Genomic DNA, 13,935 nt, shown 5'->3' with positions numbered 1-13,935 from the left:
GCCGGCCGCGGTGGTCTCGCGGTTCTAGGCGCGCAGTCCGGAACCGTGCGACTGCTACGGTCACAGGTTCGAATCCTGCCTCGGGCATGGATGTGTGTGATGTCCTTAGGTTAGTTAGGTTTAAGAAGTTCTAAGTTCTAGGGGACTGATAATCACAGCAGTTGAGTCCCATAGTGCTCAGAGCCATTTGAACCATTTGTGCTTTTGTAATAAATTCCTTGAAATACGCAACATTTTTCTTTGAGTCCAAAAATAAATCGCCCTTAGTATGAAAAAGTTCTGTTCTAGGACATGTTTCTTATTCAAAAGCCTAATACTCTTTTCATGAACGGCTATCAAATCAAGAATAAATTCGTTGTAGACTCAGTTAATTTAGAATTAATTATCAGTTTACCTATACAATCCGTTCAGTCATTAGAGTGTATGGATTACAGACTGACGGAAAAAATCGTAACATCAAGAAGAAGTTGTGCAACAAAAACTAAAGTTGGTAGGCGTGTTTCTACATCTGAAAAATTATGTCTTATCCAATTTCGTTCCAGTCCGGTAAGAGTGGCGCTCGTAGAGCCGCTAAGCGAATGCAAATCGGGTTTGCTTTAAATGCAAGCTTAGCGGTCATGGGCGTTAATTACCTTTCAGATTGGACGTGGTGAGTTGATGTTGGTCTAGAACGCCTTTAAGGCGACAAAGACACCATTATCGGCACCTCACTGACTTTGAATGAGATCGTTAATAGGGATACAAGAAGCAGGATGTTTCCCCTGTGATATTGCAGAAAGATTTGGCAAGAATTAAGCCACTGAACATAACTGCTGTCAGTAGTGGTCACGAGAGTGTACGGTTGCAAGAATACTGGGCTTTGGACGGCCACGTGGCACTACCGAGACGGAAGATTTTTTATTTTTTTTAAAATTTTTTTTTTATTTTTTTATCTAGGGAACCAAACTGCTGAAGTCATCGGTCCCTAGGCTTACACACTATTTAATCTAACTTAAACTAACCTACACTAAGGACAACACACACACCCATACCCAAGGGAGGACTCGAACCTCCGATGGGGGCAGCCGCGCGATCCGTGGCAAGGCGCCTAAGACCGCACGGAAAGGAAGACCATTGGGTTCGGCGTACGGCTCTGGTACATCGTACTGAATCTGCAGCAGCAATCTGAGGAGCAGTTGGCACTGCAGTGACACAACGAACTGTTACAAATCGGTTACTTCAAGGAGTGCTCCGTGCCAGACGCCCTTTGGCATGCATTCCATTGCCCCCAAACCACCTCTATTTGCGACTTCATTGGTGTTAAAGGAGAGCTCATTGCAGTGATGCCGGCCGCGGTGGTCTAGCGGTTCTAGGCGTTCAGTCCGGAACCGCACGACTGCTACGGTCGCAGGTTCGAATCCTGCCTCGGGCATGGATGTGTGTGATGTCCTTAGGTTACTTAGGTTTAAGTAATTCTAAGTTCTAGGGGACTGATGACCTCAGAAGTTAAGTCCCATAGTGCTCAGAGCCATTTGAACCATTTTTTTGCGGTGATCCGGTGCGAGTGATGGTCGTGTGCTGGTTAGAAGGACATCAGTTGAGGGCCAGCAATAGACCTGTCTATGTGCTAGACACACTGGACGCACACCTGGAGCTATGGCCTGCGGTGTGATTTTGTATGACAGCAGGACCACTCTCATGGTTATACCACGCACCCTTGAAACTTTCCCGTCTCCTCTATATCTCTTTTTTTCACGCAACCTTCCCTTCTACAATAACCTATGAAACCTTTCCTTAGGATTTCTATCTCTTGCTTAATAATAACAAGTGAAATCTTCCCTTTGAAATTTATTCTCTTTCTCAATCATCGCATACAAATTTAATTGCTGCTTTTTAAAAGTGATTTTCGGATTATTTCGACGAAACATAGAATGCGTCGTCGTCGTGCGGCCCTCAGTCGTTATCTGCAATAACCCAAAACTGTTCCTTACCTTTCTTACTCTTACTGGATCGCCATCTGACTGCTACATCGAACTGTGACATGAATATACTTACTCTGGTTTACTATTACTCTATTAACTGCTGGTGGGCTGTCATAATAAGTGGCTGTATTTATTACCAAAGCTGACGTTATTCTTTAATAGCAAAGCTGACGTTATTCTTTAATTAATTTGACCGAAGTTACGTAATTCATAGTTACACTTTTTCTTGACAACAATAAAATTTTTGCAAAGTTTTACGTTAATGGTTTTTGGGATGGATTATAATAAGTAATGCAACATTGCTGGCAAAAATTAATTATATTCTGAAAACGCTTCAAATATTTACTGTTGGTAATGAAATGATTTTACAAACGTTCAGATGTGACTTACTTTTTACAATAATCTTACAACTAGCATTGCGCAAACATACCTTCAGTAGTCTTGAGTTTCGCAAAGAAAATAAATCAATAATATTAGTTCCTCTTATGATAATAGTTAGCTGATGTCTCTGTACATACGTTTATAATCTCTTGTAAATCATAGCAGGTGGCTGGCAGGCACACCGCTCCTCTCAACCTCTCGCTTCAGACCTGCTACCGACTCGCTTCACATCACGCTTACTACTGACTTCCTACGAACGCTAAAGTGCGGTCTCTCCTGCCAACAATGCTTTCTGGTGCAGACAATCCCCGCTACCATTACAAAATGTATCAATGCCCGGTCTTTCCCGCTCTTTTCTTAAAATGTATCCATACGCGGTCTCTCCCGCCCTTTTTAAAAGTATATCAATGTGCTGTCTCTCTTGCCAACAATACTTTGGGACAGACATTCCCTGCTACCACAATTATTTCCAACATGACAAATATTAATTATTCCTACTTAATCCTATTAATAAAATATAAACATCTTTCATAAATTGTGGTTTGACAATAGACAATAGAAATATACGAAATATACACGTCTTACACTCTGAATCCAAACTTGTACGTGAGTCTGGTAATTCGACCTGTTACGATGCCATCTATGAACAGCATTCCAGTGGGTATTTTCCAACGTTGCATGCGTGCATTCAACGTTCTGGTGGTTGCATCGGTTATTAATGTACCAGCATTTCACATTTGCAGTGGTTTAACTGGCTCTTACATCAACCTGTGATCTTACAATGTTAATCGGCTAAATATGTTACCTAGACAAACGTATTCCCAAAATTTCATCACTCTACATTAATTTTTTTTTTGGTGTTGCGATTTTTTGGCATCAGTGCAGTTTTGCGACGTGGTGGGAGTAAAGTAGTATTGTGAATAAAATAAGGAAAGAATTATAACAATTAATTTAGTTACTTTCCTCCATACAGAGTTCTGTTCAGTTCAAAATGTGCTCTTATAAAGCTGTCGGTAGGCACTTTTATACTTAAACAGCTGCTGCCATTCTGGTGATGGCGTAAAACGAAGGTATTATTAGTGTCTGCTTCATTAGGTGTGATTTTGTAACGTTGCAGAGGAGCCTTCCAACTGAGAGAGCTGATGGACTCCGCGACGAGGGGCTCCCTGGGCGTGATCACCAACCAGCAGCTGTCCATACAGCCAGACGACGGCTGCAACATCCTCTTCACCTCCGTAAGTAAACAGATCACTATGTGATCAAAAGTATCCGGACGCTCCCAAAAACATACGTTTTTCATATTAGGTGCATTGTGCTGCCACCTACTGCCAGGTACTCCATATCAGCAACCTCGGTAGTCATTAGATATCGTGAGAGAACAGAATGGGGCGCTCCGCGGAACTCAAGGACTTCAAGCGTGGTCAGGTGTTTGGGTGTCACTTGTGTCATACGTCTGCACGCGAGATTTCCACACACCTAAACATCCCTAGGTCCACTGTTTCCGATGTGACAGTGAATTGGAAACGTGAAGGGACACGTACAGCACATTGGCGTACAGGCCGACCTCGTCTGTTCACTGACAGAGACCGCCGACAGTTGAAGAGGGTCATAATGTGTAATAGGCAGACATCTGTCAGTTCCAAACTGCATCAGTATCCACTGCAAGTACTATGCCAGTTAGGCGAGAGGTGAGAAAACTTGGATATCATGGTCGGGTAGCTGCTCATAAGCCACACATCATGCCGGTAAATGCCAAATGACGCGTCGCTTGGTGTAAGGAGCGTAAACATTGTATGATTGAACAGTGGAAAAACGTTGTGTGGAGTGACGAATCACGGTACACAATGTGGCGATGCCCGGTTTCCTGGAGGGGGCTTGCACCCCTTGTTGTTTTGCGTGCACTATCACAGCACAGGCCTACATTGATGTTTTAAGCACCTTCTTGCTTCCCACTTTTGAAGAGCTATTCGCAGATAGCGATTGAATCTTTCAACACGACCGAGTACCTGTTCTTAATGCACGGCCTGTGGCGGAGTGGTTGCACGATAACAACGTCCCTGTAATGGACTGGCCTGCACAGAGTCCTGACCCGAATCCTATAGAACACCTTTGGGTTGCTTCGGAACGCCGACTTTGTGCCAGGCCTCACCGACCGACATCGATACCTCTACTCCGTGCAGCACTCCGTGAAGAATGGGCTGCCATTCCCCAATAAACCTTCGAGTACCTGATTGAACGTATGCCTGCGAGAGTGGAGGCTGTCATCAATTCTAAGGGTGGGCCAACCCCATATTGAATTCCAGCATTAGCGATGGAGGGCGCCACGAACTTGTAAGTCATTTTCAGCCCGGTGTCCGGGTACTTTTTATCACATTGTGTATTACTCAGCACGTGGAACATACACAGTATGGCATAACACTGCTTGCGGTAGCTGAGTTCAGTAATGTTTCCCAGATGGCCATTTACTCTCAGTGCAGATAAGTTGTTATTTACACGTGGTTAACATACTCATATCAAGCGATAGCTTTCGCAGTCATCTCATCAAAGGAAGTTTAGTAGATCTGCACGCTGAAGTGCTAAATTTTACCATCGCGTCTAGAGCAAAATCGCAGGAGCTGAACGAAATCCCGGAATCACCGCGAGAAATGCATGCTCGGTCCTAAATGCAGATGATAGCCAAGCCTGCAGGTTGCGCTGTTGTATTTCACCACAAATGACACCTGCGTGATGTCCTCAGTATGTTTCAAGCGTCAGCTATGGTCATATCAGTGTGTTGTGTAGCTGTGACTGCATTGTGTCGGAGCTAAATTACTTCGAGCATGCGCAAATTGTTGGCGCTCTTACGTTGGAACCTACCGTATTACAAGGTTGCGTTTGGTGTTTCAAGAGGCACCGTGTCGAAGTCTTATACCGCGTACAGGGAAAGCAGAAAAAATATCAACCGCTAAATCACAACGTGGACGAAAGTGTGTGTTGAGTGATCGTAAAGCAATGTCATTGGAGAGGATTGTGGCGAAAAATAGACGACAGCTGCGAAAGTCACTGCAGAACTGATTGTTGCACTCGAGAAGCCTGTCAACACCAAAACAACACGAAAGGATTTCCATAAGCAGAGAAAGCAGCGCGAGCTGTAATTCCAAATACACTCATCACTGATGCAAATCTCCGTAACAGGAAAACGTTGTGCAGAAGCCATAAAACCTGGACTATGGAGCAGTTGAAGAAAGTCATTTGATCAGATGAGTCTTGCTGAACAGTGTTTCCAACTTCTAGCCCAGTATATGTTAAAGAGTGAAACTTACCAGGCGTTTGCTGGCAGTTTTGGCAGCCATATCGTGTGATTGCATGGGCAGCATGTGTACTGCACAAGGTCACATTATTACTAAAGATTATGTGACCATTTCGATCAGGCCCATCCCATGGTACAATGTACCCCATTGGTGAGGCTGTGTTCCAGGCAGGGCCCCTGGTCACACAGCTCGCAACGTCCAGGACTGGTTTCGTGAGCACGAGGATGAATTGTAGCGTCTCCCTTAGCCATCAGTCACCAGATCTCAATATTATTGAGCTTTTGTGGCCTACTTTGGAGAGAAGGATGCGTGACCGCTGTCCACCTCCATGATATTTGTCTGAACTTGCCACTGTTTTGCAGGAAGGATGGTACATGATTCACTTAAAAACCGTACAGGACTGTATTTATCCATTGCGAGACGACTGCAAGCTGTTTTGAATGTTAATGGTTTTCGTAAAGTGTTGAATTTTTCGTGTTTCCATGTTTAACCCATCTCCTGTATTACAAATATCGCGCTTGGTCAGATGTGGCAGGTAGCGGGAACTGGATCGGTTGAAGCCTTACTTGGGAGTCATGTGGTCGCGGAGAGCACGTCGAGTTTTACGAGACAATCAAATAAGCAGCTCCAGAATTTTGGCAACCTGGCGTTGGGTGGTCTTGGAATGCACAAGTCTCAGAAGCACCTTACAGCTGTGTAAATGAGCTAGCGTACTGTCAACTATCTACTTAAAGAAGCATGTCGCATGATAAAGGTAGTTTGTGTTACAGTACACAGGCATTCACGTGTTGCGTGGAGGTGCTTCTTGCAGTGCAGTTCATTTTAGCATTCATTGAACGAAGTTTAAATTCCCAATATGCTCCAACTAAGTGTAATGTGGAAATTCTGAAGCCGGTTAAGGTCGAATGTCCGTCCTCTGGAAGTCTATTGACTCCAGAAAGTGGGAAGCTCTCACCTGAGCAGCTTGAGTTCAGTACCCGACGTGCACCAAAAAGAGTCTTCAGTGTTTGCAATGAGCATGATAAAGGCAGCGGTGGTGAGATTTGTTGGTCTGGCGTACCATTGTAGCCATGGTGATTCTTGACAGATGTCACTGAACCTGTTACTACCCTGGGGATATTTCTGTCAAATCCGTGCCGCTCAGGTCATATTAGACAGTACTGCAGCTCTTTACGGGATATAGTTTCCGCTTTTAAATCAGTATGAAAATGAAATGATCGCATGGCATTGTTGGGGCCGCCAAGTGCAAGTCTTATTGCAGTCGGCGCCGGATTGGGCGACTTGCGGCCGACGATGAGGATGAAATGATGACGAGGACAACACAACACCCAGTCCCCGAGCGGAGAAAATCTCCAACCCGGTCGAGAATCGAACACGGGCCCAGTGTATGGGAGGCAAGCACGTTACCACCCAGCTAAGCAGGCGGACATTTGATCAGTGACGGCGTATTTCTCTGGATACTTACGTACTACCCGAGTATGGCAGCATACGAGGTGTGGCTAGAAAAAAACCGGACTAGTACTGGTGAAACAATAAAACGAATGCAATAAGGCTGAAAGTCGCGTGGCCTGTCACGTGACTCTCGCTCCGCCTACTGCTCGAGTTTCATCTGCCTCCTGCACTCAGTCTGCCCGTGGCGTCTGTTTTAAGTAGTTGAAGTTTTGTCTGTGCGTCGGAAAATGTTGAGTGTACAGAAAGAACAGCGTGTTAACATCAAATTTTGTTTCAAACTAGGAAAATCTGCAAGTGAAACGTTTGTAATGTTACAACAAGTGTACGGCGATGATTGTTTATCGCGAACACAAGTGTTTGAGTGGTTTAAACGATTTAAAGATGGCCGCGAAGACACCAGTGATGACACTCGCACTGGCAGACCATTGTCAGCAAAAACTGATGCAAACATTGAAAAAATCGGTAAACTTGTTCGACAAGATCGCCGTTTAACAATCAGAGCAGTGTCTGAGTTAACAGGAGTTTCCAGGATGTCAGAACAAATCATTCTTCGGCGTTCCTTCTGTTCAATTGTGAGACACTTTGGAACCATTTTTGAACACACTTTGTTCATGTTGAAACTTTCATGAAGAATCTGCCTAACACTTTCCTTGTCAACTCCTGTTAACTCAGACACTGCTCTGATTGTTAAACGGCGATCTTGTCGAACAAGTTTACCGATTTTTTCAATGTTTGCATCAGTTTTTGCTGACAATGGTCTGCCAGTGCGAGTGTCATCACTGGTGTCTTCGCGGCCATCTTTAAATCGTTTAAACCACTTAAACACTTGTGTTCGCGATAAACAATCATCGCTGTACACTTGTTGTAACATTACAAACGTTTCACTTGCAGATTTTCCTAGTTTGAAACAAAATTTGATGTTAACACGCTGTTCTTTCTGTACACTCAACATTTTCCGACGCACAGACAAAACGTCAACTACTTAAAACAGACGCCACGGGCAGACTGAGTGCAGGAGGCAGATGAAACTCGAGCAGTAGGCGGAGCGAGAGTCACGTGACAGGCCACGCGACTTTCAGCCTTATTGCATTCGTTTTATTGTTTCACCAGTACTAGTCCGGTTTTTTTCTAGCCACACCTCGTATTTGACCTACTGGAATTGCACGTAGTTACAGCTCCTCTTCCGTCGTGGTCCTCTTGGACGGAAAGAAAAAGTGCATGACAGACCACTGCAGCCTGCTGTGTTGAATGTGTCGATACTCCCTGTATACGAGCTTATGGAATGTCGAGCTGCAGTTAAGTTGGCGTTTAAGCTGATCTCTGACGGCAACAGCGCCCTGGGCGCGGCTACGTCAGACAATAATGAGCGATTTGGTAAACGTCTCTACGGCAATGTCACAACTTTATCATAACTCCGTAGACAGCTATTGGTTTTGCTTGCAGCCGTTAGTGCTGCGCTGTTGAAAGCTGGCAACACTGCTGCAAGCTGCAGAGATCTTGTTATGCTGTCTCAACTAAAGAGCGGTGACTGGATTCGGCTCCTTCTAGTAAACAGTACACGTAGTTCTGGGATAAAATAAACAGATGTAAAAGTGATTTTGGGAGTACCCATAGGGAGTGTCAGTGGGACGTTACATTTTATTGTGTACACTGTGATCAAAAACATTTGGACACTTATGGACATTAATATCGAGTGTGTCCATCCTTCACCATTATGACGACTTGAACTCTACTAGGTACGCTTTCAGTGAGGTGTCTGAATATTTGCAGAGGAATGGGAGTTCATTCTTCCTCAAGAGCCGAAACCACTGAAGATAGTGATGTTGGACACTGGGATCAGGAGCAAAGTCGACTTTCCAAATCACGCCAGAGATGTTCACTTGTGTCCAGGTCGGGTCTCTGGACAGGCCAGTCTATTTCAGGAATGTTATTGATCACAAATCATTGCCTCAGAAATACTGCTTTATAACAGGTTGCATTGTCTTGCTGACACCATCATCGTCTCTGAAGAGTTCCTCTGCTGGACATAGAACACAGTGCTATATAATATGGTCACATCCTTCTGAATTTAGCATTTTTTTTAAGTTCAAAAAAGAGATCAAACTCCAATCACAGAAAAATCACCCTCATACTGTAACACAACCTCCTGTTGGCACTACATCGGATCTCCCAGGCTGTAGCATGGTTCACCACTCCACACCGCTGACTTCCAGTCATCCAGTGTCACGTGGCGCCGCTCTGTACGCCACCTCAAGCCTAGCTTAGCCTTGGCTACAGAAATGTCTGACTTATGAGTAGCTATTCGGATCACTGTACCCCATTGTTTTTAGCTCCCTACCTACAGTCATTGCGCTAGCTGGGCAGTTGGCAGCACTTTGGAACTCACGAGTGAGTCCTTCAGCTGATTTCATGCTCGACGGACCCTGTCCGTCAGTAAACAGGGTCTGTCTGGTTTTGGTTTATTGAAACGTTACTTTATGTCCTTGAGGTGGTCTTTTTATAGTGATTTTATTTTGCAATGAGGCGTTCTGGAGTTCGGCAGCGGTCGTAACGACGAAATGCTTAAAGGATGATAAACTTGGGTGCGCTACACCATTAAACTACACACATCAAAAAAAGTTTTGCGTCACATCGGTTCCGAGAGTTCCGGAACCTGTACAGAAAATTGGAATAGAGATCAACATAAACATCATTTCCGCCCTTTTTATTGCTCATAGAAACCACACATTGCATGTTGTACCATCATGCAGCGAGACCTTCAGACGTGGTGGTCCAGATTGCTGTGCACACTGGTACCTCTAATATCTAGTAGCATGTCCTCTTGCATTGATGCATGCCTGTATTCGTCATGGCATACTGTCCACAAGTTCATGAAGGCACTGTTGGTCCAGATTGTCCGACTCCTCAACGGCTATTGGGCGTAGATCCCTCAGGGTGGGTGGTGGGTCACGTCGTCCATAAACAGCCCTTTTCAATCTATCCCAGGCATGTTCGATAGGGTTCATGTCTGGAGCACATGCTGGCCACTCTATTCGATCGATGATGTTATCCTGAAGGAAGTCATTCACAAGATGTGCACGATGGGGGTGCGAATTGTCGTCCACGAAGACAAATGCCTCGCCAATATGCTGCCGATACGGTTGCACTATCGGTCGGAGAATGGCATTCACGTATCGTACAGCCGTTACGGCGCCTTCCATGACCACCAGCGGCGTACGACGGCCCCACATAATGCCACCCCAAAACAGCAAGAAACGTCCACTCGCTGGACAGTGTGTCTAAGGCGTTCAACCTGACCGGGCTGCCTCCAAACACGTCTCCGACGATTGTCTGTTTGAAGGGATATGCGACACTCATCGCTGAAGAGAACGTGATGCCAATCCTGAGCGGTCCATTCGGCATGTTGTTGGGCCCATCTGTACCGCGCTGCATGGTCTCGATGTTGCAACGATGGACCTCGCCATGCACGTCGGGGGTGAAGTTGCGCATCATGCAGCCTATTGCGCACGTTTTGAGTCGTAACACAACGCTCTGTGGCTCCACAAAAATCATTATTCAACATGGTGGCGTTGCTGTCAGGGTTCCTCCGAGCCATAATCCGTAGGTAGCGGTCATCCACTGCAGTAGCAGCTCTTTGGCGGCCTGAGTGAGGCATGTCATCGATAGTTCCTGTCTCTCTGTATCTCCTCCAAAATGGTTCAAATGGCTCTGAGCACTATGGGACTTAACTTCTGAGGTCATCAGTCCTCTAGAACTTAGAACTACTTAAACCTAACTAACTTAAGGACATCACACACATTCATGCCCGAGGCAGGATTCGAACCTGCGACCATAGCGGTCGCGCGGTTCCAGACTGCAGCGCCTAGAACTGCTCGTCTACCGTGGCCGACCTATCTCCTCCATGTCCGAACAACATCGCTTTGGTTCACTCCGAGACGCCTTGACACTTTCCTTGTTGAGAGTCCTTCCTGGCACAATGTAACAGTGAGGACGGGATCGAACCGCGGTATTGACCGTCTAGGCATGGTTGAACTACAGACAAGACGAGCCCAGTACCTCCTTCCTGGTGGAATGGCTGGAACTAATCGGCTGTCGAACCCCCTCCGTCTAATGGGCGCTACTCATGCATGGTTGTTTACACCTTTGGACGGGTTTAATGATATCTCTGAGACTGTGCCTGTGATACAATATCCACAGTCAACGGCTGTCTTCAGAAGTTCTGGGGACCGGGGTGATGCAAAACTTGTTTTGGAGTGTGTAATTACAACAAAGACTCTTCACTGAGAAGATAGATTTCTCAAAGGAGACAGTTGATCGCGATTATTTGAAAAACAAGCAAATTGTTATAGATAATACGGCAATTATTTGTGAATAATTGAAACTAATAACAATGGAGACTGCCAGTGGAATTGCAGTTGGTGTTCCAGCAGGTCTGAGCAGTTCACAAATGCAATGAAAGGAAAATGTTGAATACAGTACTAAATCCAACTCTAAATTAATACAAATGCAACTCAAGGACAAGCAGGTTGCGATTTAATCAGAGGTAAAAGGACTCAGCTGCTGCGAAACTGCGTCACTTACTCAAACAGCCGAACGGACCTCACGGTCCCACATGTCTTCCTCCGCTCTCGCTACTACCATACTCTCCACACTCTCGCCACGTCCTCGAGGGAAGAGAGTATCACGACTACCAGCATGACAACCCAGGATTTTTGTCTTTCCAGTACAAACCACTGGGGAGAAACTGCTAAAATTCTCGAACAGCAACCACTGTATTTTCAATAGTTGTCTGAAGGTTGGCACACCGATTGCTATCGCTCATTGGATAAACCAAAAAAAATAAGGGTTGGGTGGCTGCTGGAGCTCCCAGAATACGAAAAGTTCACACGCTGTGGAAGCATGGAATGGCGGTGTCACATACGAAGGGCGTTTGAAAAGTCCATGCAAAGTCCGAGAGATGGCACCACCGGCACGTGTCGACGTCATGTTTAGTTAGTAGCATCTTTGGAAAGAACGCACACCAAGTTTCAGCCATATTGGTCTATTTATTTGTGTTTGGCATTCGAGTGAATCAAGGAAGTCGAGAGACTGTCAAAAAATGGACAAAAAAGAATATCGTGTCGTGATTAAACATTACTTTATGAAAGGCAAAACGCCGCAGGAGACTAAAGAGAAGCTTGATAAACATTACGGTGACTCTGCACCTTCGATTAGAACAGTTTATAAGTGGTTTCAAAATTTTCGGACTGGCCATATGGGCACATGTGATGCTGAACGTTCTGGACGCCATGTGAAGGTTACGACTCGAGAAATCATTGATAAAATCCACGATATGGTGATGGATGACAGAAGAGTTAAGGTGCGTGAGATTGCTAGTGCTGTGGGCATCTAGAATGAACGGGTACATAATATTTTGCATAAACATTTCGACATGAGAAGCTATCCGCAAGATGGGTTCCGCCATAAACGGAATCCTGTGAAGTGTTGCAAGGATGGTTTGCAGCTGTTCGGGAAGAATTCGCAGGACTTTAAGCGTCGTTTCATCACTGTGGATGAAACATAGATACATTACTATACTCCTGAGACCAAATAACAATCTAAACAATGGGTTATCAAGGGAGAATCTGCACCAAAGAATGCGAAGACCATTCCTTCGGCTGGAAAGGTTATGGCGACTGTCTTTTGGGATTCGCAAGGGATTGATTGATGTCGTGCGACTAGAGCCTCCCGTCGGCTAGACCGTTCGCCGGGTGCAAGTCTTTCGATTTGACATCACTTCAGCGACTTGCGCGTCGATGGGGATGAAATGACGATGATTAGGCCAACACAACACCCAGTCGCTGAGTAGAGAAAAATCTCCGACCCAGCCAGAAATCGAACCCAGGCCCTTAGGATTGACAGTCTGTCGCGCTGACCACTCAGCTAGCGGGGACGGACTTTCGCAAGGGCTAATCCTTATCGACTATATGGAAAGGGGTGAAACTATTACAGTTGCATATTATTCTCCGTTATTGGACCGTTTGAAAACCGAGCTGCAAGGGAATCGCCGGTGATTGGACCGCAAAAAAGTCCTTTTCCATCGCGACAATGCACTAGCACTCACCTCAGCAATTGTGGTCGCAAAATTAATGGAAATAGGATTCCAACTCGTTTCACATCCCCCCCCCCCCCCCATTCTTCAGACTTGGCTCCCTCGGACTAGAATTTGTTCCCCAATTTGAAGAGATGGCTGATGGGACAAAGATTTTAGTCAAACGAGGAGGTGATTGCAGCAAATAATAGATATTTTGCAGACTTGAACAATTCCTATTATTCAGAAGGGATCAACAAATTAGAACAGCGTTGGACGAAGTGTATAAGTCTAAATGGAGACTATGTCGAAAAATAAAAAAGGATTACACCAAACACGTAAGTAGTTTTTATATTTGCACGGACTTTTCAATGCCCCTCGTACTGCAGTGCCCTTCAAGGAGAGCAGATTCTTATGAACACATGCGGGACTCAACGGAACTTCTTGATTTCAGTGTGCGCGCCCTGTCTTAGCAACAAACGAGAGCGGTCACAGGCGTCCTGTGAGTTCTTATTATTTCGTGGCTGTTGAGAAGCGTTAGGGAAAGAGGCCTGTGTTCCAAAGCGACCAGCCGTCCCAGGCACGATGCTGACGCGCCTGAACTGTTTCACACAAGAAAAAAATCCTGTAACTTGGCTCCAACAGTAACTACATGTGTCCGTTCTCCAATCACAGTTAAGAAAAGACAGATATTTTCAGATGGAATAAAGACCGCATAGCGACATGTAACAGATCAGTTCTCTTACGTAGCTGTGGTTGTTCCTTCGCGTCCCCACCTCAC

General features: G+C 45.4%; 1 protein-coding gene across 3 annotated transcripts in view; it reads left to right on the top strand.

Annotated features, from left to right (window-relative positions):
* The window catches only part of LOC126195003 (medium-chain acyl-CoA ligase ACSF2, mitochondrial-like), a 282,623-nt gene that overhangs the window by 145,771 nt on the left and 122,917 nt on the right, over positions 1–13,935 (top strand). For all 3 annotated transcript variants that reach the window (XR_007538543.1, XM_049933426.1, XM_049933425.1), the window contains one exon: positions 3,460–3,577. Coding sequence is in view for 2 of the 3 variants with exons in the window: in XM_049933426.1 (XP_049789383.1) it covers positions 3,460–3,577 (118 nt within the window). In the remaining variant the exon portion in view is untranslated. The remainder of the gene's footprint in view (positions 1–3,459; positions 3,578–13,935) is intronic.

Source organism: Schistocerca nitens, chromosome 7, assembly GCF_023898315.1.
Source record: "Schistocerca nitens isolate TAMUIC-IGC-003100 chromosome 7, iqSchNite1.1, whole genome shotgun sequence".
In the NCBI taxonomy this organism is placed as follows: domain Eukaryota; kingdom Metazoa; phylum Arthropoda; class Insecta; order Orthoptera; family Acrididae; genus Schistocerca; species Schistocerca nitens.
The sequence above is the reverse complement of the archived record's forward strand: the minus strand, read 5'-3'. Positions and strand labels throughout refer to the sequence as shown.